We start from the raw sequence: 24,548 nt of genomic DNA on the forward strand, positions 1-24,548 counted from the left end.
CCCAAACCAGCTCCCTTTCCTGGAGGAGTTCAAGAACCTTCTGTATTCCACGTAAGCACCGGGTCATCTCAGAACATCTGGTCCTTGATGTGTGGCAGGAAGAAGAGGGAGAGGAAAGTATAGATTTATTGCCCTTTAATCCATCCCCAGAAATGGTGTTTAAAACGGCCCAATGCAAGTAAGTGCCCAATTGAAGTTAGAGCTATTACATGTAAGAGTTTGAAAGCCATGCTTAGTGACATCAAAATGCTGGTTCCTCGGTTTCTTCCTTTATAAGACATAAACACTGATGACCCAGTTAGTAAAAATGTATTTAAAGAACACTTAGGGGTTGACAAAGCACTTTCCCATGTGTCATCTTATTTGATCTTCAGACCCTACTCGTGGGTGAGGTGAAGTGACTCGCCCAGGTCAGGCCTCCAGGCAGGACCAGAGCCTGGGCCTCTCCACGTCAGCTACCCTGGAGGGCTTCAACCTGGAAACAATCAGCATGTGGGGAGGCTGAACAGTTGAAAGTTCCAGGGTAGGAAAAACACATTTCCCCCAAATGTTTATGAGTTTGTGGGCCTTCTTGACTCTTCTTGGCCCTCGTGGGGACACTGTGCAGTGTTATGAGGCACTTGAGAAATCAAAGCTTGTCTTTAGCCACCATGCCCAGCCACATTGCCCCAGGTCAGCGAGGAAGTGCTGGCCTGCGAGAGATGCGGCCGAGGTCCCTGGAGGAGATCCACAGTCGTTTTCAGAAAGCAAAAGCTTTTGGAAAAACTCCATGGAGCCTGCAGAATTGGCACCAGGCTTGCCCACATTTACCAGGTCTGTTCCCCCGACTCCCCTACTTTCTGCTTCATGCTGGAGTCTGCTGGGAGAGGATGTGAGCACCGCGTGGCGGTGACACGGCACGTTCCCTCCCGGATGTGACCTGTGGTGCGTGAATACCAAGGACAGGATGTCAGAACTTGCTTCTCTGACCCACGCTCCTTTGAGAGCACCTGACTGAGGAAGCGTGGCTGGATTTCCCAGCGACCACACCCTCTATCTTCACAGCCACTCCGGGGGTGCCTTTGGCGTCCCAACGACATAGTTCCCCACCAGGTGAATCGCGGAGGTTTCCTGAGCGAGTGGGTATTGAGCCAGCACCAGACAGCACTTACGAGCTGTCCCTCTGATGCCGCCCCTGCAGCCTGGTTTGCAGTTGGAAGGGAATCTAGGAGTAACAGACATGCTTCCTTCTCAGTTTGCTAATCTGTTCTGGTCAGAAAAAGCCAGCCTGAAGCCAGAATACCGAATACCCTCTGTGGGGCTTGTTTGTCCCTGAAATAGTCAGCTAAGGAGAGGTGTCCCAGCCCAGGCCTGTCCCTCTGCTGTTATGATTTAAAAAAAAAAAAAAGTGGCCAAAATAAAATCACAGTGTGTGGGAAGGGCAGCTCCGAGATACCCCACAGGCGGATCTCTGACCCAGTGTTTCTGCCTCAGGCTGGGGAGGAAGTCACAGAAGAGGTGGGGGAGGGCCTGGTAGTTCCCTTGTTTTGCAAAGCAAGCCCCCCTCTTCCAGCGAAGGGCAGGAAAGGAAACGGTCCCGGTTTCAGCCCTGCCCAGCACACGGGGTCCATGGAAGCGTCCCTGCGAGGCCTGTCCCTCCTCCCCGGCCTCACTTGTCACCTCACAGCTGGCTCCATGTGGCCCCCCGCCCCGTGGGCCTGATGCCAGCAGACAAGTATGAGGATCAGTTTCCACTCCCTAAAGCCTTAGAGCAGAGTTTGAGCACATGACAGTAAATAATTTACCAGTGGTGGGATTTAGCTGGATTACACTTAAGAAGAGAGCCTTCTGAAGCCTGGAGAAAGCTGCCTCTGGGCTCGGCTGCAGACCGGCCGGGGCTGCCGGCCTCTCTCGGCCTTGCATCTGGTGCCCAGTGCAGTGTCGGTGTGTGACAGGCCGGCCTCCCCCGCCCCAGGACCCAGTGCTGGCCCAGGGCATGTGCCCTGACAGCGCTTCTCTGCCCCTCAGAGCCTCACACCTTGTCACAGGGCTCAGGCTTCCTGCCTCTCAGGCTGCCCGGTTTCTCTCTCAGAGCCACAGGAACCGAGCCTTCGCCGTGGCCGGTGGCTGGAGAAAGTGGAAGATCAAAGGGGAGTTTCCCTGTGGGACCTGTTTGCACTTAGCCGGATGGAGATGCGAGCCCTGTGTGGACAGTCTCGGCTCCCTGCTCCTGGTGCTGGGTGGGCCTGGCACATTAAAGAGAAATGGGAGATCTTCACCTGCCCCCGGCTCAATTTTAATAGTCTGATTGGAAATCTGCACTTGAGAAAAGACATTTCTCCCAGAAATACAGGCAATAATTTAACTTCTTGGTGAATTTGGCATTATCTACCCCACCTTTTCTGCTCTTCCGCATAGAGACCTTTCAAAGATACCAGAGAATGAAATCGCAAAAGCTGTCTTGTTTGATTGATGCTATTCACTTCAAACTGTCTGCTTTGAAGTGATTGGAAGGGAAGACCCCAGGGTTCTTGCCTCCCCACTGCAGCCAGTTCCATGAATACTTCCCAGCTGCTCTGAGTCCTGATCTCATAGAGGGGGAGAAGAACACCAGATTCCTCAGACTGAAAACATGAGGTGAGCTCCCAGCGCAAGTGCCAAGACCAGTGTCTTGTGGGGCACTGAGACCGCCATCTTTTGGCCCTGAATGGCCAGGGTGGCCGGGCCAGCTGTGAGCAGCTTCCCACGTAATTTCTTTAGGAGGTTAGGGAAGCAGTGGTCTAGGCTGGGAAACAGACCTGTCACCTCAGGTCATTCTTAATCTGTCAATACATAAACTTAAATGGCTCTGTCAAAATTTAGAGGAGTGGAATCCATGAAGAACGTTCCCTTTACAACTGATCTGAAGGAACTGGCCTTTCGTTTTACTGGACTTGGTTCAATGTAATACTGCTTGAAATTAGCAGGTCATTAACTGAGACCTGGAAATCTCCATTTACCCAGGAGACTTTGAATTAGTGGCATTTGGAATAATGAGATTTGACATGTACTAAAATTTCTACCAGGGAGACTGCATTTTCATTAATCCTAGCAGGTTTGAGTTGAAAACAGAGAACTCGGTCAAAAATTGTAATAAGATTTTTACCTCTTACTGGGTCTGGGCTAGGGAACCCTTCACTCTTATGGAAAAAATATCTGGACTGTTGGGACTTCACTGAGACTCATCCCGGGTCCCTCAGAGTGAGAAGAGCGAGGAGGGGACCCACAGCAGCTGAGGGGTCCACCCCCCAGCTCCATGCCCGGCCTGGCCACCCTGGGGGAAAGCCGTTAGAGCAGAGAGTCATGAGCACAGGCCTTGTAGCTGTTCTCAAGTGAAGTGTAAGTGGCCAAACCTCAGCTGAAGCGAGAGAGAAGGAAATTTTTCCCAGAGTGGCAAAGGGAAGAGCCTGTTTTATAAACAGGATCAGTGAATAGCTTGGTGGTTAAGAGCAAGGTTATGACTCCAACTCCCTAAACTTAAATCCTGGCTCCAGCATGGGACAGCTGTGTGACCTTGGGAACAACTCCTTAACCTCCCTGTGCCTCAGGGGCCTTATCTAGGAACTTGGGATAAAAACCATGCCTGCCTCCCTAGGATTGTGAGGATTAATGACCTCCTACAGTTAAAGCTCTTAGCACATAGTCAGCACTCAAAACAGATTCGCTATAATGGAAAGAATAATTGCTATATCAGAATTATGCATTATTAAACAATTATTAAAATATAAATATTGAATTATTATTAAATGATTGCTCTTATTCTTTCTAAAAGAGACAACATGGAAAAGGCCTGGCCCCTTCCAGTTTTTCATCCTCTTCATTCAGGGAAAATGTCCGAGGCTGAGCAGACTCACTCTTCTAAGGAGCTGTTAGCTCTCTTCCCTAAACTGTGCTGCCTGGTTTCTGGAAAGGTATAAGGGTGCCACTTCAGAATGGTCTGGCATGTTTATTAAATTCTGAACTGAACTTCACAGGTCCCAACTGTGATGGGCCAAACCCAGTCTGAACCTGTAGTTTTGATGAAGATAATAAATGTCTAACTTAGCCTCAATGTACTTAGACAAACGGGAAATAAATACGTAGTAAAGAATTTCATAATGAGGCTGGGGTTTCATTGTCAGTCCGAATAAAACTATGTTCCAGACTGAAGGTTCTCACTAGCTCAGGACTTTAAGCCTTAGTCCTCATCAGGGACTCATTGTTTTTCAGGTGCAATTGCTGGTATCGTCGATCAGCCAATGCAGAACTTCCAGAAAACATCGGAGGCGCAGGCTTCAGCAGGACACAAGGCCAAGGGTGTTATCTCTGGCGTGGGGAAAGGAATCATGGGGGTGTTCACCAAGCCCATCGGCGGGGCTGCTGAGCTCGTGTCGCAGACTGGCTACGGTGAGTCTGAGTCGGCGGAGAGCCTGTCGGGCCAACTCAGACATGACCCGTTCATTTGCGTTTCTATACCGAGCCCCCCCCCCTTAGATAATCCAGCCCCTCACGTGACAAAGGACTGAAAAATAAAATAGATAAATCTATAAATAGATAAATCGCTATTTTTCTCACCTCCTTATGCTTATTTATACAAAGAGTAGAATTGGACTACTAATAATAAATAATAAAAGTGTAGAACCAGGAAATCAGTGAGTAAATTCAGTATATATATGTCACAGATCTTTTTCCAGTACATTTAATAAAATAGACTTTAATGAAAAGTAACCAGTTAGAGGTTGAGGGCAAGATGTAGAATATACTGAAGCTGAGAGTAGAAGTACTTTTTCTGGTGAGCAATTTGAAAGGAAAAAAATAGGTTATACGGCAGGAAGATATTCTTAAATGACAAAGTCACTGTCACACTGGAGAGTGAGAGAGGGGGCCTGTGTGTAGGTGGGCGCATGTGCACTTGTGTGCGCGCAGCGTTGGGCATGGCTTTCTCGCCAACAGACTGTGGGGGCTGCTGCCACCTGGCCGAGTCTCCTGGCCAGTGTCAGCAAAGACACATGATCTGCAGCCGGAACTCCCCTCTCCCAAGCGCAAGGCTGCAGAAACCCTGGGCTCCTGGAACTACCGTGCTTGGGGGGTGCCTGGGCTCTCCACACACGCCTGCGTGCACGGGAGTGCCGGGTGCCTGGGAAAGGAAGCACCTCCTCCTTTGCTAATTTTCTGCCGTCTTGACTGAGCACGTTAAAGGGACTTTCAGTAAACAGGTAACTGGAATTGTTACCTTTTTTCCTAAAATCATGTCTTTATTTTGGTCACAAAGCTGCTGTCTAGCTGGCATCGCCAGCTACGAGAAGGCCCTCCTGTTTGTCAGCCCCGCGGGCGCTCTGCATCTGCATCTAGCCATAAAGCCCAAGGGCTATGTTTCACTGCGGCATCCTGCGCCTCACTAGACCTGACAAGAGGCAGCCAGATCAGGCATAAAACACTGTCGGAAAGGAAGAGAGCAGGGGACGAATGCCCACACTCAGGCAGCCATCCAGAGGGGCTCCTTTAAGAGACCACACAGATAGGAACATGTGTTCCCCTCCGCTTTCCCCCTCGCCTCCCGCTCTAGTTCTGCCTCTCCTTCTCTCAGTGACATTTTCACTCGCAGGGAAACTGACAAAAGAACTGCTGCAACTCATAACTGGACAAAGTTAAATGCTTCCTTATCAGATGCTTACACAGTAATAAAAACTATTCCTTCTGCGATGGACGCCAGTGAGGCAAAGTCAGCTTATACTTCATAAATTCCCTTGGTCTTGAGAATGCCATTGTCCCTCACTGTGCGCTTCCCAGGGCTGCGGAACTCTCCCTTATGTAAGAGCATCTCAGAACAGAGCTTCACATGGACTTGTTGGTTTCCATCATTCTTGTAAAACTTTTATTACCGCACTGAAGGTTTTACAAACCACTAACTCTTAGTCTAATGACTGTGCCTCCTTTATAAACATTTACAAGCCCTCAGAAAGCACACATGCTGTACCATCTTTGGTTCTGGAGAGTCTCTTTGGAGGACTGCGTGGCCGCTGCTGGGTGCCCTCGTTTGGTGCTGGCACCAGGGAGAGCGTGTCATAAACCAGAGGCCCCAGGAGCGCTCATAAATGTATATGGATTCATGTTTAACAGCTGGATTAAGTCACTTAAATACTTATCTAGGCAAAACATGTGCCTTTGTGTGCATCTGTGTGTGTTGTTTTTTATTATTTGACCAGCCACAGCAGATACAGAAGTACTGTAATATTAAGCAAGGAAGTTGACTAACAATCTTGACTTTTTTTATCATATAAATTGTAAATGATGTGTAAGCTGTTGCTCAGGACTGATTACTCCCAGGAGCATTATGCTTCCTCTAATTGCCTGTCTGCTTGGACTGTAGCTCATTCATATTTCAGTTTGTAGCTAATGTAAGATCACCAGGGTTAAGAGCCTTGCACTGTTTAATGATTATCTATGCACATGCTTCCAAAGATGTGACATCATTTTGGATCTGTAGTAGTTTATGGATGGCGCTAAGCAGATGACATCACTCTAGCGTGAAACTGTTTTCCAGAAAACAACTAGTAAAACTTCCTTACTTCTCTTACCACAGGTATTTTACACGGAGCTGGACTTTCTCAGCTCCCCAAACAGCGCTATCAGCCAAGTGATCTGCCTGCTGACCAGGCTCCAAATAGCCACGTCAAATACGTCTGGTAAAATCACCTAGACACTGGGTCATGGGTACATGCGCACTGTATGGTTAACAGGCTCTGGCTTGCTCTCAAACTAACGGGCCGTGCTTCCAGGGGAGCCCACACAGGACAGCTGCTTTCAGGGAAAGTCTGCGGTCCACAGATCTGGGCTGGCAGAACTCCCCGCCCTGTGTGTCCCATTCAGGGGAGGATGCACATTGGCAGAGGAGCCCGGGCCTGCGAGACGGCCTGAGATTCTCTGTGGAGCCAGCATTCCAAGTAGGGGTGACATTTCTAATGGGAAGAAGAGGAATTAACCAGAGCCAAGGGAGGTATGTCTCCAGAAGGAGCTGGGTTCTGTTGATCAGTATCAATTTGAGATTTAAAGTTGACAGTTACATCTCAGGCTGAAATTAATAATCAGGTTGGTGAGGGCCTTTTCCTTGGTACACACAGTGAGCCCTGAGAGGTGACCATCTTTTCAAAGCTGCCTCCTGGCCTCACTTTTCTCCTTTGAAATAGGAAAATGCTTCAGTCTCTGGGCAGACCAGAAGTCCACATGGCCCTGGATGTGGTTCTGGTGAGGGGCTCAGGCCAGGAGCACGAAGGGTGCTTGCTGCTGACGTCGGAAGTGCTCTTCGTGGTGAGTGTCAGTGAGGACACCCAGCAACAGGCTTTCCCCGTCACAGAGATCGACTGTGCACAGGACAGCAAGCAAAGCAACCTGCTCATCGTGCAGCTCAAGCAGCCAAGAATGGCCTGTGATGTGGAGGTACATTTCAGAAAGCAGGGCGACCGGGGCTTGCTGCCGGCTGAGTCGAGACACAGGGTGACCGGTGGTTCCAGGCATTTTTGAGCCCACAGCCTGTAGAGTGGCTGCTGGAGACCAGGAGGGCTGTCGGGGGAGGGTGTGCGGGCGGTGAGGCAGCCGTTGCAGAAGCGGGTGGGGAAGCGCTCGCCCGGGTGTGCGTGTGAGGCTGTCACAGGAGAGCCAGGCAGGAGGCTGGATGGACTCACAGCTGGGGCTCAGTCACCACAGGAGTTGAAGAAGGCTTGGTTGTCCTGAGGCTTGGGCACTGGAGTGGACAGGACAGTGGAGCTCCAAAACAGGCAGGCCTGTACGCGAAGGGGCCGGGGCCGAGGCAGCAATTCCCTGAAAATACTGCACGGAGCAGACCTCCTGGTCTGAACTCCCTGGGGCAGACCCACATGTGCACGTGGTCTGGGAGTGACTGCAGCAGGTTTGTGGGGACCGAAGGGGACCACCATTGAAGTGAGGGGTGTCGTGAGTGAAACAAGGCACAGGCAGTAGGCCGGACCTTTGCAAGGTCACAGACCAGGAGGTCTGACTCCCTCCCTCCCTCCCTCCCTCGTTCCCAATCCCAGACTTCAGGATGAAAACTTTGTCAGTGTGTGTCTCTCTCCCACCTCCTGCTCTGTGTTCTGTGTTCCCTTTCCCAGAGGACAGTTTCCCATCCCTTATGGACCAAAGGGGGCCTCCTGGGGATGCTGCTTGGGCTCTTGGGGCAGCTCCCTGGCCACACAGCTTGAGATGTGCTGGCTAATGGCTCCTGGCCACACAGAAGTTGATGTAGAATGGCTGTTCAGGTTGGTGATTCGGGGTGTCAGGGGTCAGAGGTGAGCACCAGCTTCCTGCAGTCCAGGCCGCGGTGAGCAGGTGCACCCACTGGAAAACTGCCCTCCCTGCTGACTGCCTGATCCACAGGGCCCTGAGAGTTGACCCCAGATACAGGTATCTTTTCCCACACAGCTCACTAGAGGTAGACCAGTGGCAAGCTGGAGCCTGCTGGTCCTAATTTAGGGAATGAGGAGCCCCAGGAGAGGACAGCACACCTGCCTCCTGCCTGATTCCTTCTTTCTTTTCTTCCTGGTATGGGAGCCTGCGTCTCCCTCACACCACCGTTTGGGTAAAATTATCTGAGAAGATGGAAGGCAGCCAACCACAACAACTCTAAGATTTCTCTAGTTTCTTGGATCATAATCAGTCAGGCTTTAAGCTGGGGCTTGGCACTAGGACTACACTGCTGGTTCGAGTTGATGACTTTCTGGGAATAAACAAGAGGTCAGATGTCCAGGCTGACTTTATTAGATCTGCCAAAATCTTCTGATCCAGTTGACAATAAAGCAGCAGTAATCTGGCTACAGGACTTGGCAGGGGATAGTATCATTATCTTCAAGTCCTTGGTCCTTAACGAGAAACTTCCAAAGCCCTGAGGAGTATCTGTGACCATTGTTATTCCTTAGCTGTTTGGGAAATATTTCAGATCTTAAACTATTGAGACTAGAGAATCATCTTTTGCTGTGATCCCTCTCTTTGGCTTTCCTGTTTGAGAAGGGTACTGTCTGAGGAGGGGACCAGACCTGTTTCTCTGGGGGTTGTTGAGATGATAGCTGGAGTCACCACCCCTAGGCGTCGCCAAGGCTAACTGAGACCGTGGGACCAGCTGGAGGCAGAAGCGCTGACACTCTGGACACCGAGCTCACCACTCGTTTCCCACTGGTGTTCAGGGGTCACAGGACCGGGGTTGAGGGGTGGCTGAAACAGAGGCAGGAAGAGGTGACCGAGAGCAGGGACACTGGTGCTTCTACAGCAGCACCTGGCACTGGCAGGACCAGGTGGATCCCCAGCACGCCTTCAGCCCCCAAATTCTGCTCTTACTATCTTCTCACAGAAAACAGAAAGTAACTGCCACGTTAATCCTGTGTCCAAACCCTAACCTCCCCTACTCACCCCAGTGGACACCCAAGCTGCAGAACAAAATGCCTTTTTTTTTTTTTGAGACAGTAGACCCTTTAAGAGTGCTACATCCAGTGTATTTTCAAAGTGGGAGTAGGGGGGCCGTCAGTAGTGCTGTCCTGACAGTGAACTGTCCCCAGTGGCCGTGCCCACGTCAGTGCTCACCAGCCTCATGCACAGACGTAAAACTGGGCTGAGAAGCCTACTCAGTGTCCTCCAGTGGAAACTAAAGAACAGAATTTTAAGGTCTTTACATAAAACGGCTTTTCTGGGATTTTGCTCTCGAGGCTAGGAAACTCAGCTCCTTTGCGTTTTAGAAGGAATTAATTTATAGATGACATCATTCAGTATATTCAAATATCGCAGGATTGATTTCTTAAAAATCAGCATTTGCTCTTCTTGGTTAAATGCAGCCATTTTTAGGGTAATAATTGCTTAATATGCCTGGCACACTGTTGAAGTCCCATATGAGACACTCAAAATGAGTCAGAAGGTCAATTTATTCCTTGGCCATGTTCCTTTCACAACACGGGTTTTCCTGTGCTGCTGTTCAGGAGGAGCAATTAAGACTGTGTGTGTATTCAAAGCTTTCCAGCTGAATTCTGACCCCATCAAATGATATCATCAGAGCTCTGGCTTTTGCCTGGTGGTGCACAGCTTTCATCTGTCAGTGTACCTTTGGGGGCCTTTCTTTTCTCTACCAAGCTTAAAAAGACAGACTGAACTCTAATGCATGGATGCCCTATGTATTGCTCTGGCAGGCAGACCTCACCCTTTACCAGCCCACTGGCTTTCTACAGCTTTTAAAACACCTTTAGCTGCACTGTCTCTGTGCCCTACACAGAAACGTGTACATTCTTTACTATTTCAGGAAGTAAGAAGCTCACATTAAAATGTAATTCTCCCAGAGTGGTCTTGCCAGCATTTGCTAGGTAAAGACCACTGAAAGGTCAGTGGCTACCTGATTCCCACAGATCAGTGGCTTTTGTTGCAAGTTTCCAACTGCACTTGATTTACACACTACATAGCTGCAGGATTTCAGGATGGGAAGAATTTATAGCTCCACTTGCCTTTGATGGGTGCTTTCTCAGAAAATCTTGCTTAAGAACTTAGGTAGTATATCTCAGTTCTCCTATTTGAGTTCCACTGAAGATGAGCCAGACTTTTATGAACCATAAATGTACTTTGCATCCTCCCTCTTTTCCATAAAAATTTCCCCTTCCTCTGCCCAGTTTTTTTATTTTCTCTGGCTTTAAATCCTAGTATTTATAAAAACAGAAAATGTTACAGTTCAAAAGGTATTTATTTTTTTAAATGCTCGGTCCAAAGCCACTGGTTTGAAAGAGGCGCTATTCTCCATTTTTTCCTGTCAAATTAAAGAGGTTCTGTCTGGAGAGGTTTGCAGAGACAGGCAAACAGCTTTTATCTCAGGGTACAGAGTTTAATGTTGATGAGATTCAAGTAGAAGAAAGGCACTTTTCTCCTTTCTTCCTGGACTAGGTCAGTAAAGAATAGCGACAGATGACTTTTAAAAGCAAATCATCAACTTTAAACCTCGGAATTTTACACACCAAATGCTTATTCAGGGCCTTTATTAGATAACCTAAAAGGCCTAACAGTGTATCAAGGCAAGAGAAGAGATATCTTATGGAAAGTTTCATTATGGGGGCTTGGCAACTAAAGAATCTTTCTTTTGGACCCCAGGTGGACGGAGCTCGAGAGAGACTGTCAGAGCAACAGTATAACAGACTTGTGGACTACATCACAAAGACATCTTGTCACCTGGCCCCCAGCTGCTCTTCCATGCAGACACCTTGCCCTGTGGTGGCTGTGGAACCTCTCCCCTCCACTGTGAAATCATACCATTATATGGTTGATCCACATTTTGCCCAAGTCTTCATTAGTAAATTTACCATGGTGAAAAATAAAGCCCTGAGGAAAGGGTTCCCTTGAGCCCCCTCTGAAGTGTTGATTCCTGCTTGTTTCTTTTTGGAAAAGAAACCTAACGAGTTTTTTAGGGTTTCTAACGTCTAATGCAGACACAAGGACAACACTGTTCTATAGTTATAGTGATCTAGCCTCTAAAATGAATTCTGATTTTTCCTTTTCCCTAAAACTAAGATACTTTAAAATGGAGTGAGCAAAAAAGAAAAACTTCCTTTCCTGATTAACAGAATCCTGATTAACAGAATCCTTAGTTTTATCACAAGTAGAAAATGCATTCCTTCTTGCTCTGGTATTTGCTAAAATCTCAACTATAATTAAGATGTGTTAACTCTGTTCTAACACAAAAGTCAGGCCTTAGAATGGTGACAGATTAAAACTTCACACCCAGTTGCATCTGTTTTTAGGCTAAGACATCACCTTTAACACCCCTGTATGAAAAGATTTAAATTCTTTAAATGAAATTAAGTGCTTAGGATTCTGTTTACCTTGTTAAAATTGTTACCTAAATGTGATGCTGTTCTTTTAAGTGAAAGCTGACATGTATAGTCCTACTCTACATTCTGCATTTTACTGAAATTTATAAAACATTCTGATGACTGTCCAGGTGCGTTTTGGAAAAAATGTTTTTGTTTTTCTAGTTTGTTTTACTAGGCAAGCTTGGAGTAAATCTTTTGTGTCTGCTGATAAAAACAGACCCAGAATGCTCAGGTGAGTTTATCTTATACTCCAATTAAAACACATTTTTACTCATTACATTGAAACTTGGGCCTTCAACCTGACATATACAATTGTGAGATGCTAAGAAAATTAAATTTCAAATGCCCACATTAACTTTCTTTACCTTAGACATCACATGCTATTGAGCGTAAGAAGTAACTACATAGTTGTTTCTAGAATGTAAGACTGTTAATAGACAATTCAGGCTGAATGAATATGAAAAAAAAAAAGTGGTTTGTCCATTACTTGTATCATACTCATTTAAGAAAGTTTAAAGTTTTGTCAACCTGAAGAGTAAAACTATTTTTAAGAATGTAAATATGTATTCTTGTATCTTTTATGGTAATTTTGCATATTACTTCTAAAAATTGTTAAAAATAAAAAGAATCCTTGAATTACTGATCACACATAAATGTGTTGTTACCAGGGGCTCTTAAAATGCGGGTTTTCACTGATACCTGTGTTTACTACATTCCACAGTATGGGACTCAAGAATTTTGCATCAGTTAATAACAATAAAACTGGGGATTAAATTAGCTTTGCCTAAAATACACTTTATTTTTAAAGCTCTCTATAGTATCAATCATTTGATCACAACAAAAAACAATTATGAAAGGGGAGAAAGGTCCTGAGACCTCCTCTGGAAAAAGTTACCACACTGTAAATTAGCAGGCATTACTCAATTCCAACGAAACACAACTTTTTGGATTAGACATTTTCCATACTGTACATATATTCTGTTAGCTCTTCCATAATACTGAGGAGAAAGACTCTTAAATTCCAATTATCTATTATTACATCTGTCCGGTGGCTGGATTCAGCAGGGCTAGAGACAATGAAGTCCAGAAGCATCTAATGCGTGTGTGTGTGTGTGTGTTCATATATATATATGAATGTGTGTGTGTGTGTGTTTTCATATATATATATGAATAACGGAGCAAAGACTCAGTGTCCACAGTATCTGTTAATTGTTTATTTATCAAGAGAAACTACTCCTTAACCAAGATATTCATAGTTTCATAGTTCAGGAACGCAGGTAAGTGACAAACTTCCACGGAATTCAACCCAAAGAAATTCTGTGGAGAAAAAAAGAGTAGCCAAGTTAACAAGCTTTCTCTTAGTACCTCACCATCCTGGAGGTCCCCTGAAGTCTACTGCTACCAGTGGAGCTGAATTTCGCCCAGGAGCCTGAGCTCTGGGTCCAATCTCCCCCATGCGTCCTTACCTCTCTGATCAGCCTCTTTGCCATTTGGGGCATACATATCTTACCCCAGAGGTTTCTTGCTTTTATTTACCAAATTCTTTTTTCCCCTCAAGTCCACCACCCTCCATTCCCTTCTCATACCCATACCGTTCTTAAAAAGCAGCCCACCAGTTCTAAACATTTCTATTCCTGTCTCCAAAACAGGAGAAAACAAAAATCAAAACTGAAAGGGGACCTATTTCCTCCAAAAACAACAATCAACTTCTTGTAAGTAAAAGGTAAAATAAACCTAAATATTTAAAAATCAGCCTGTTAACATCTGAGTATGAAATACATACCCACTGTGGAAATTCTGAAAATTTCAAAGGTATAAGAAAACAGCAATGTTAAGATTCCACACAGAACCACTAATATTTTCTTGATCTTCTTACCTTCAGTTTTTTTTTCTATGCACTTTTCACTTAACATAGCTCACCCTTTACATAAAACATTCTTAATTTTCTATTATAAATTTCTTCATGTTACTTTGTGTTTATCATTTCTAATGGACCTAACAGTCCATGGTATGAAAGTCATAATTCCTTTATCAAATTTTCCAAACACTGGGAATAAAGTTGTTTTTCTATTGTATATTACCTATGCTAAATATAAACTATAGCTTTTTATGCATGTTTTATCTATAATACAGATACTTAAGATAAACTATAGAAATGGACTATAACAGAGTTGAATTTCACGTTAGGCAGAAGTTACTTATATTCAAAATCATCCTTAAGTCTTAGAAAACTGATCTGAGTCCAATACAGCAGGTCTTCCTCCACATCCCAGATCTTAGCAAAGATCACACACACTCTCACACATACGTACGTATGGCAGTTGGAATGCTCATTAAGGAAAAGTCTGCCTGAAAAAAAAAATAACATTCATACTCCCCTTGTCACATCAAACTCACTAAGGTGGCAGACAGGCTCTTTTAACTCTCCTTGAGTTGCTCTTTTTTGTAGAGCTTGAATCAAGTTAAATACATGAATGACAAGATTCCAGAGTATGAATAGTTCCATCAGGTACTGCACACATGCTTTTAAATCAATTTAATAAGCATATGGAACATCCTCCAGGATAGACCATATGTTTGGCCATAAAGCAAGACAACAGATTTTAAAAGACTGAAATCATAGAAAGTATCTTTTCTGGTCACAATGCATGAAACTAGAAATCAATACCAGAAGGAAAACTGAAAAATCCAAGTATGTTGAAATTAAACAAACACTAACAACTACTGGGTCAAGTTAAGTATCACAAAAGAAATTTTAAGAGATCTCAAATCAAAACCTAAGTTTACACCTTAAAAAGCTAGGAAAAAAGCAAAGCTAGCAGTAGGAAATAAAGATGAGAGACAAAATAGAGAACAGGAAAACACTACTGATAAATCAACAAAATCAACAGTTAGCCATTTGCAAAGACCAACAATATTCACAAAACTTTAGTCAGACTAAGACAACTGAAAACAAACGAAAGCAGGGATATTACAAATGATTTTACACAAAGTACTATAAAGGAATACAATAAGCAGTCACACCACCAAAGGTTGAACTGGCAATCAGAAACCTCTGGACACAAAAAAGTCAAGGATCAGGTGGCTTCACAGATTAAACTCTACCAAATATTTAAAAGAGAATTAACATTAATCTTCCTCGAACTCTTCAAAAAAAATTCAAGAGTGGGTAACACTTCTAAATTCACTCTACATATTTTATATGTATTTATTTTCTATATATTGAGACACTTTAAAGATTTCTGGGTAGAGGAGAGACTGTCCCTACCATGTTTCCCTGAGCCTCTCCTGAGTCTTTTGTGGCCACACCTCACTGACCATCTCACTAACGAATACAAAACATTCTGTAAGGCCAGCAGTACTCTGATATCAAAGCCAGACAAATATAACACAGGAAAAGTACTGAGCAACATCCCTAATACAGATGCAAAAATCCTTTACAAAATGCTAGCAAGCAGAATTCAACAGCTTATTAAAAGGATCATCAAGGATGATTCAACATATGGATATCAAACATAATACACCACAGAAGAACAAGCCACATGACCATCTCAACTGATACAGAAAAAGCATTTGAAAAATTTAACAATCTTTTTATGATTTAAAAAAAAAACTCAAAAAATTAGGAATAGAAGGAAGCTACCTCAACATAATAAAGGTGATATACAAGAAATCTACAGCTAATATACTCAATGGTTAAAGACTTAAAAGCTTTTACTCTAAGATCAGGAGGAAAAAAACAAGGATGCTCATTCTTTTTTATCACTTCTATTCAACATCAGACTGGAGGGGGAGGATATAGCTCAAGTGGTAGAGCACTTACTTAGCATGCAGTGAGGTCCTGGGTTCAATCCCCAGTACCTCCCCTAAAAATAAATAAACCTAGTTACCTCCCCCCACCAAAATAAAAAGTAATTAAATAATACAATAATAAATAGAACATAAAGCTCTTTAAGGAAAAAAAAAAAAAAGACAACATCGTACTGGAAGTCCTAGCCAGAGCACTTGGGCAAGAAAAAGAAATAAAAGACATGCAAATTGGAAAGGAAGAAGTAAAACTATCTCTGCAGATTACCTGATCTTACAGGCAGAAAACCTGAAAGATTCCACACAAAAAAACCTGTCAAAATAAACTCAGCAAAGCTACAGCATACAAAAATTAGTCATTTTTTTACACACTAACAATGAATAACCAGAAAATTAACAATACCAATTACATCAGTGTCAAAAAAAAATTAATAAACTTACCAAGGGGGCAAGACTGTTATACTGAAAACTACTAAACATAAACTGTGCTGAAATTGACACAAATAAATGAAAACACATCTTTTGTGTTCGCAGCCTGGAATACTTGTAATTAAGATGTCCACAATACCCAAAGTGACCTACAAATATAATGCAATCTCTATTAAAATCCCAATGGAATTTTTGCGGAAATAGAAAAATCCATCCTAAAATTCATACAGTCTATTAAAGGATCCTGAACAGACAAAACAATCTTGAAAAAGAAGACAAAGTTGGAGAACTAACACTGCCTGATTTCAAAACTTACCATAAAGATACAGTAACCAAAACACTGTGGTATCAGCATAAAGAAATATAAACCAAAGCAACAGAAGAGAATAAATATTAGATAGAATAGTAATTAAATAGACAAAAATAAATCCTCACATATACAGTACAAAACAAACAAACACACCAACAAAGGTGCCAACATCTAATGGGGAAAAGTCATTTCAACAAATGGTGTTGAGAAAACGGGATATTCACATGCAAAAGAATGAAGTAGACTTTTCCCTCAACATCATATCCAAAAATTAACTCAAAATGGATCAAAGACCTAAAGGTAAGAGATAAAACTATTAAAACTTTAGGAGAAAACAAATACTTTATGACATTGATTTGTCAATGATTTCTTAGATGTGACATCAAAAGCACAGGCAACAAAAATTACATAAATCAGACTCCATCAAAAATTTAAACACAATCAACAGTGAAAAGGCAATCAATCTACATAATGGGGGGGAAATACCTGTAAATCATACCTGACAGGGGGTTTAAAGAACTACAAACTCAATAAGAAGTCCAATTAAAAGTGGGCAAAAGAAGCGGGCATATAGCTCAAGTAGTAAAGCACATACTTAGCATACACAGGGCCCTGGGTTCAATCCCCAGTACCTCCTCCAAATTTAAATAAACCTAATTACCCCCCCCACCGCCAAAATAAAATAATCAAAAAGTGGGCAAAAGACTTGAATAGAAAAAGATACAATTAAATGGTCAAAACGCACAAGAAAAGATGCTCAACATCATTAACCATTAAGGAAATGCAAATGAAAGCCAAAATAATCACTTCACATCCACTAAGATAGTTACTATTAAAAAAAAATGTTGTCAAGGATGTGGAGAAACTGGGACCCTTGTGCACAGAAGTTGGTAGAGTGTAAAATGGTGCAGCCACCATGTAAAATAGTATGGCGGTTCCTTAGAGAATTAAAAATGGAACTGTCGTATGACCTACTTCTGGGTATATACTCAACTCCACATTTGGGTATATACTCAAAATACTGAAAGCAGGTCACCAGAGAGAAATGCACACATCACAGATCATTATTCCCAACAGTCAAAAGGCGTAAGCAATCCAAGTGTCCAGTAACAGATGCATTAATTAAACAAAATGTGGTATATACATAAAATGGATTATTTAGCCTTAAAAACAAAGAAAATTCCCACATATCCTTTAACAGATAAGCCTTGAGGACATTACATTAAGTGAAATAAGTCACAAAAAGTCACTTTATGATTCCCCTTACATGAGGTACTTAGAAAGAATGGTGACTGCCAGGGGAAGGGGGAAATGTGGCACTTTTGCAAGCTGAAAGGAGTTCTGAAGACTGGTTGTACAACAATGTAAATGTACTTGACAATACTGAACTGTACACTTAAAAATACTTAAGATGGTGTACTTTGCCACAATTTTAAAAGATTTTAGAACAGTAACTTCAAATAACCACATTACCTTTACATTCCAAGATCATTTTGCACTCTGAAAGATACCAGCCTTCCTCATCTCCTCAAAATCTTTCATGGAATCATAGTTTCTGTAGAAATCTGCATATGCCTTCTTTCTTGGTTCAGCCACACCAAACTAAAAAGTACAGGTTACATTAGGGCTTATTTTTTAGATTATTAGAAACAATATCTAAAGACAACATAAATCACAAAGTTAACTTTAACTTGACCCTATTAGGGCCCTTAAAGAGGTAAATAAGTTAAAATGAGGTCTTTAGGTTGGGTCCCAATCCAGTTTTGACTTGCACCTTTACAGGAGAAAATTGAGACAGAGGCAAGCTCATATATACACAGGACCATATGACAAGAGGGAGAAGACAGCCATCTCCAAGCCCAGGAGAAAGGCCTGAGAAGAAGTCAACCCTGCAGCAATCTTAATCTTGGATTTTAACCTCCAAAACAAAAAACAAATTTATATTGTGTAAGCCACACAGTTTGTGGTACTTTGCTAACTATGGCAGCCCTAGCCGACTAAGACAGCTTCATTTAAAGATGGAGGACAAAGCTCTTTGGGGAAAAGTATCGTTTTCGATACTTTCCTGTCACACAGAGGTGAACAGAGAAAGGGAACGTATTAAACAGGGAATTTCTTTAAAAGACTCTTATGAAAATAAAACACATTTCCAACTTTAAGACACATTTCTATACCATGAGCACAAAATAAAAACCAAACATACATACCTTATACAAGGTTGCAACTCCCAGGGATACAACGAACGCTCCAACAATATGAAATCGCAGACGCTTGGCCAAAAGGCCTCGCATCTGAGGTTTCGTCAAAGCACCGGAAGTCATGGTAGTTATTACCTTTGACAGCTAAATAGTAATAAAAAGAAAACTCGCATAAGACACCTAAAGAATTCTGCACATCTTAGTACCTAGAGGGAAGGATAGAGGACCGACTCCTCCCCCAAAGCCTAAGGTGTTTACTGGCTCAGCCGGCTGCACCCTGTTTTCCCTCTGACTACCCTAAATAAGCAAGACAACTGCAGCACAACAGTAACCGGGGATCAAAAACGACAAAAAAATCTCTTGCAATTACAGGGAAGGTTAACAGTGGCTCTAGACTGACAATCACATTTCTAAGTATTTACAAACTTCCCACCAACTCATTTAATCGTCCAGAGGACCCTGTGAGACAGTTACTATTTCCATTTAATTATGAGAAAACGAGGTTAGGGAACTACTCCAAGGTCACGCGGTCAACGACTAACACTGGGTCGGCACCCAGGAGCTGCCTGCAGGGCCCACCTAGTGACCGGAGCGCGTCCGTCTCATCCCCGGGCCGACCTTGAGCGAGCGCGGCCGGGGCCAGGCCGGAAAGGCGGTGGGCGCGCGGAGGGGGCTGCCTGAAGCCCACCCTGCCCTCCTGCCACAGGCATGGTGACCCTCCTCTAGCTTCCCAACCCTAATCACGAACGCCAGCACACAGCGGACGCAGACCGAGGGCCCACACTGTTCCTTAGACCTCAAGTCCGGCCGAGGGAGAAACCACCCTCCCTTCAAGCGAACACACCGGGACCAGGCAGGTCAAATGACGTAACCAAGGTCACACAGAATGAGGGTAAAACGCAGCGGGGACCGAGCCCGGCGGTTCCTCCTGGCCCCGCAGCCCACCCAGCCTACGTGAGGCCCCTGCCACCTGCCCACCTGCCCGCCTGCCCGCAGAGGCTGCGCTGGGGTCGACACGGGCGAGAGGTCCGAGGATTCCGACCGCAGAAATGCAAAATCAAGACCCAACTCTAAAGCACACCGAAGGAGGGTACACGCAGGAAAACCGAACAAGGGAAGGAAAAGCAACACGACTCACCTCAACAACGTCCTTCCAGACTGATGCAGAAATGGCTGGCGTTCCTGCAGTGCGCAGGCGCATAAATAGAGGGCGGGGCTAGGACCCGGCGACGGTTGCCGAAAGAGATCAAAATGCCTCTGGCGCACCTCCCGCTGTTCACAGCTGAAGTTAATCCCTGTGTTTAGTCTCTTCCCCGCGGGGCTTTGGGTTTAGGGCTTGACTTTATGAGTCCGCTTCCTTAGTTATTTGGAGATACTGATCTTACTAATACACAGAATTAGGGAATTCAAAGATATGTAGTACGTGAATTTTTTAAATGTACCCTATAAATACAGTACAAATCATCCTGGGCATGGATCACCCCAACAATGTACACAAACCGACATTTTCATTATGACTACCCTTATGCGTCCAACCGCTTGCTTGTTTGGCTAAAGAGTGAACAAGACAGCCAAATTCTAGGAGCTCACAGCCCTGCAGATGAGACAGACATAAAGAGATTAATACCAATCCTAAACAGTGGTCCCTACCACACAGAGGTGACCCAGGCTGCTGCAGAAGCAATTACCTGCTTAGCAGAGCAGAGCAAGTTTTGATGGAAGTATTTGCGTGGGGTTTTAGTAGAAGACAAGTGTTTTAAAGGAAGGCATCTGCAAGTTTATGCAAAGTCGTGTGTAAAGGTAAGCCTCTTGTACCTTAGGGGTGTCTGGCTTGGTTTTTATTGAAACAACCTGGATTTGTATCGTGTTATTTAAGTCAACTCAGCAAGCAATGTGAAAGATTCCTAGGGACACAAAAGATACATGATACCGATTCAACCCATATTGATTGAGCAATTACTATGTACCAGACTCTGCTATTATAAATCATCGAGGAAGTGGTCCTTGTCAGTGAGTCTTTGTCTTCAACTTGTTAACAGAGATTCTGGGGCGTGAAACCTTTAGGTCACAAGGAAAAGGTGCTGATTGAAGGTCAGACTGGGTTTGTACCTCAGCAACATTTTTTTCAGGCTACTTATTGTTGAACCCAAGTTTACAAGCAATGCACAGTGAGGTCAAACGAACTGAAACATCAGATTTTAGAGCAGAGAAAGGCCAAGAAAACCACACCAAGGGCTTGCCATCAGATTCTGCCTGGGTGAACTTCTCTCTTCTTGAAGTCCTCAAAATACCAAGATTCCATCATCTGTCAGGGGGCAGCCTTTCTTATTCACCTGATAAGCTGCGTGGAACCCAAGAGTTTCCAAAGTCTGGAGAGATCAGGTTGAGAGAAAAGATAAATGTTTTAATTCTACTTACAAAAGTGTAATTTACCAAATTGCTCTAAGTCATAATTAGCTCGAAGGGAAGGGTTTCCTCATAGCTGGAAAACCCAGATCAAAACCAGTAATGTTCCAAACAAAACCATGAAAATTATAACCATATTCACCAGTTACTCAATAACCAAACCTTTTGTTAATAGTTTTATGAAGCCATCAGATTTTCCATTGGGATTTTTAAATTTCTTACCCAGTTCAGCATTATGATCTGAAATTCATCAGAAACTTGTATTTGTCAAAGAGTCCTTCCCATGAATTTTCTTAAAGATGAAGCACTTTAACAAAAGTACAACAATAACTGTCTACAAATAACAAGACTTTAAAAGACATTGTTAAACACCTTATTACAATGTAATTGACAAAGAAACTTGGTCACGGCTGTGACACACAACATTTTAAGATACTAACTAAAATAATGGCTGATAAGGTTTTAGCAGATAGGGCACGGGGTCCCTGGAGGAAAAGAACCAGACACAACTTTTTGACATACGAGAAGCCGGTTTAGACCTAAGCCATTTTGTGATCTAAGCCTGGCCACATTGCTTGCCCTTGAACAGATCTCAGTAATAATGATCTTAAAGGAAGACTGCAAGTTCTGTTTCAATGGTAGAGACCAGCCTGAAAAACTTTCTTGAGCTGTTTTGCAGAATGTAAGGTAACCCTCCTTGGGCATTCAACTGGAACCCAAGGGATGATGGCCTTTTCTGACCCTCGTGACTTCAGTCACCTAAAGCTGGGACTCTGTCGACCTTTGCCCCGATTCTATGCTGAATTCTCCTCTGCTGTAGCCCCTTCATGAACATGCATATACCCTTAGCTTAAAACTTTGGCTGTTCAGGAAGACACTGAAAGATCTTTGGGAAAGATCGCAGGTGGTCTCCTTACTTGCTGCAAGCAATAAATCCTTTCTTCCCCCTGTCTTTGGCTTGGTTGTGTCTTCTGGCTGACACCAAGAGGCAAACCTAATTTTCAGGTAACAATAACATTATATACCAGGACATGTCCAAATTTGAGAAATTCATATAATTTCTAGAATGTCTATATTAATAAAATTTACCCGTACAGTATAACCTGAGAAGGTTTAATCACTCATTTCACAATGCTTCCCATGTAATTCAACACACCAAATAATCCTAGTTAATTTACCCTCTCTGAGATGCTGCAGGTTTCCAGAGTGAGCTGTAGATGGAAAAAACTTCAATTAGAATTTGATATTTGGGCAGTTTATCAAAAATATCAAAAAGGTTTCAAAACACTTGGTCACACAGGATCACAGGTCAGTGTGAATGCTATTCACGTAATTAAAGCAACAATAAAAGATTTTTAAAGCAAATACAGATCACTTACACACAAAGAAACAATCTTATCAAAAGCAGCATTCTGAGAAAAGTTTGTTCTCTTAACATAGTGAGAAACCAAATCCAGCCCTACACCAGCCTAGTCTTAAAAACAAAATCAGTTTACCTAGTTACATTTAATCTGTCAACTGAAATAAAATGCACAACCTGTAAATTGAGAGTTATATTTTATTTGGCGGACTTTCTGAGGATTCAAACCCAGGAAGCAGCCTCTCAGATCACTCTAAGAGACTGATCCAAATTGGCAGGGGAGGAGCCAGGATAGATGAGTTCTGCCACAAAGAACAGGTAGTCAGAACATCAAAAAATTACTGTTAATTAAAGAAAATCAGACATCTCGAGTTCAGGAATTTAGCACTTTTCTATGTATGGGGAGATGCAAAGGTCTGAGCTCACTGAAATCATTCCTTTGATATGCACCTAGCTCTCCAGGGCCAGTCTCCTGCTCTTCCACAACCTGAGTTCCCTCAGGGTGCACTGTTGGGGATGGCTGCAGAGGCAGGTAGTAGCATACGACTTGATGGCCATAGCATCCTTTGTTTACTGCTATGGCTGACTATTTTTCATTCACAAATCTTCACAAATCCAACCTGAGCAAATCCTGACCATGTACAAAACTTTTCTCGGCATTCCTTTTCTACAAGCCCACAACTTTTTGTATCCATTTTATTTTGGCCTTTGTTTTCTTTTCCCTTCAGAAACAAACAGCTCCAGGACAAAACTACCCTTTTTCCCTTTAACAAAATGCCATTTTTGCCGTAACAAAATTTCCATTCCTCCTACCTCCTTTTACTAAAAACACACACCCTACTCTCCTGGCATACTGAAATGTTTCCCCTATTATTTTAGTAGCTTTATATTTTAATTTTAACCCATAAAATTTAACCTTAAGTCCCTAGCAAAAACTGAGAAGCAAGTAATTGTAAACTGTCATACCAGCATTTCCTGCCTTAGTTTTTTTCTTGTAAGAAGCAAAGGTAGGTAAACTCAGACCCACTTAGCATTTTATCTTCTTTGAAATAACCTGGATTTTCAATAAATTCCTATCATTTAATTGAATTTAGCAAAACTAAAATTTCAAGTTATCAAAATCTGCAGAGACTGTTTTAGAAAGACATTTCCAAAACATAATTATTCCAAAAGAGTTTACCTAAGACCTCTTATCTCATTTACATTGAATTTACTTATAATTTTCATCAAACTGTTGACTGAAAAAAAGATGCACAACCTAAAAGTTGAGAATTAATTACATTTTCTTCAGCAGACTTACTGAGGTCTTCAGTGTAGGATACAGTCTCTCTCAGTTATCTCTGAGAGACTGTCCAGAGATAAGGGAGGAGTCAGAATATACAGGACTTTTTGCAAAAAACAAAAACAAAAACAGTTGAACATCAAAAGATTACTGTTAATTTAAGAAAAATCAGACAACTCAAGTTAATAAATTTAGGACTTTTCTCTGTGTGAGAAGATGCAAGAATCCAGACTTAATGAAGTTATTTCTTTGATGTGCACCTTAACTATCTAGGACCAGTATCCTGTTTTCCTCCATCCTGGATACCCTCAGGGTACACCTTGTGGAGGGGAGAGGGCAGCTGCAGTGGCTGATGGCTTGATGGCCACAACATCCCTTGCGTACTGATATGGCAGGCAGCATTCTTTGTCCACAGTATCATGTTACTTTCTTTGCTGACACATTGCAACAGATTATTTGACTTCCAATAAACCTAGTAAAATAAAAGTATACTTCTTAATACTGATGACCTTAAAGACATGTCTATATTAATCAAACCAACAAGCTTAAGCTATACCAGATTAAATACCAGATATTAATTTAATATTGAATATTTCCCAGATCATGTCAACCTGAAATTCATTCTGGCCAGTTTGTTTTATATTTCTGAGAATTTATATGAGTGCTTAATTCTTTTAAGCCGATTAAACAGAGCTTATCCACAAACCAATCTTGGCAATGCCATTTGGAGGCAGAGACATATCACACTTATACTGTACACATGTACATACATCTATATAGACACAGCCAGAGGTCTCACAGTTTTCCTGCTTCAGTTTAAAAAGACCTCTTTTTTTCTTTAGTCTCGGTGATCACAGATGATTAAAGTTCCCAAGAGCCCAGGTAGATCATTTACAATAATACATATCACTCA

The 24,548-nt window shown here is 43.0% G+C and overlaps 3 protein-coding genes across 9 annotated transcripts in view; 1 reads left to right on the forward strand and 2 right to left on the reverse strand.

Annotated features, from left to right (window-relative positions):
- The window catches only part of VPS13B (vacuolar protein sorting 13 homolog B), a 625,623-nt gene extending 613,003 nt beyond the window's left edge, over positions 1–12,620 (forward strand). For all 5 annotated transcript variants that reach the window (XM_072949533.1, XM_072949529.1, XM_072949532.1 and 2 more), the window contains exons 59-62: positions 4,228–4,404; positions 6,581–6,683; positions 7,185–7,434; positions 11,125–12,620. In XM_072949533.1, coding sequence (XP_072805634.1) covers positions 4,228–4,404; positions 6,581–6,683; positions 7,185–7,434; positions 11,125–11,373 — 779 coding nt within the window. In that variant the 3' untranslated portion in view covers positions 11,374–12,620. The remainder of the gene's footprint in view (positions 1–4,227; positions 4,405–6,580; positions 6,684–7,184; positions 7,435–11,124) is intronic.
- A 417-nt stretch (positions 12,621–13,037) lies between these two features.
- COX6C (cytochrome c oxidase subunit 6C) lies at positions 13,038–19,862 on the reverse strand. Of its 2 annotated transcripts, none has more exons than XM_072949549.1 (4): positions 19,726–19,862; positions 18,597–18,731; positions 17,863–17,991; positions 13,038–13,160 (listed from the first exon to the last, which is right to left on the reverse strand). In XM_072949549.1, exons 1-3 carry the CDS (start codon positions 19,786–19,788, stop codon positions 17,878–17,880), a joined length of 312 nt encoding a protein of 103 aa, XP_072805650.1. In that variant the 5' UTR covers positions 19,789–19,862; the 3' UTR covers positions 13,038–13,160; positions 17,863–17,877. The 2 variants fall into 2 exon arrangements, with proteins under 2 accessions (XP_072805650.1, XP_072805651.1); XM_072949550.1 differs by lacking the exon at positions 19,726–19,862 and adding an exon at positions 19,566–19,615.
- A 3,959-nt stretch (positions 19,863–23,821) lies between these two features.
- RGS22 (regulator of G protein signaling 22) overlaps positions 23,822–24,548 on the reverse strand; it is a 133,560-nt gene continuing 132,833 nt past the window's right edge. The window contains exon 27 of one of the 2 annotated variants that reach the window (XM_072949535.1): positions 23,822–24,107. In XM_072949535.1, coding sequence (XP_072805636.1) covers positions 24,088–24,107 — 20 coding nt within the window. In that variant the 3' untranslated portion in view covers positions 23,822–24,087. The remainder of the gene's footprint in view (positions 24,108–24,548) is intronic. The other variant, XM_072949537.1, reaches the window with a different exon arrangement.

Source organism: Vicugna pacos, chromosome 25 (genome assembly GCF_048564905.1).
Source record: "Vicugna pacos chromosome 25, VicPac4, whole genome shotgun sequence".
NCBI lineage: Eukaryota > Metazoa > Chordata > Mammalia > Artiodactyla > Camelidae > Vicugna > Vicugna pacos.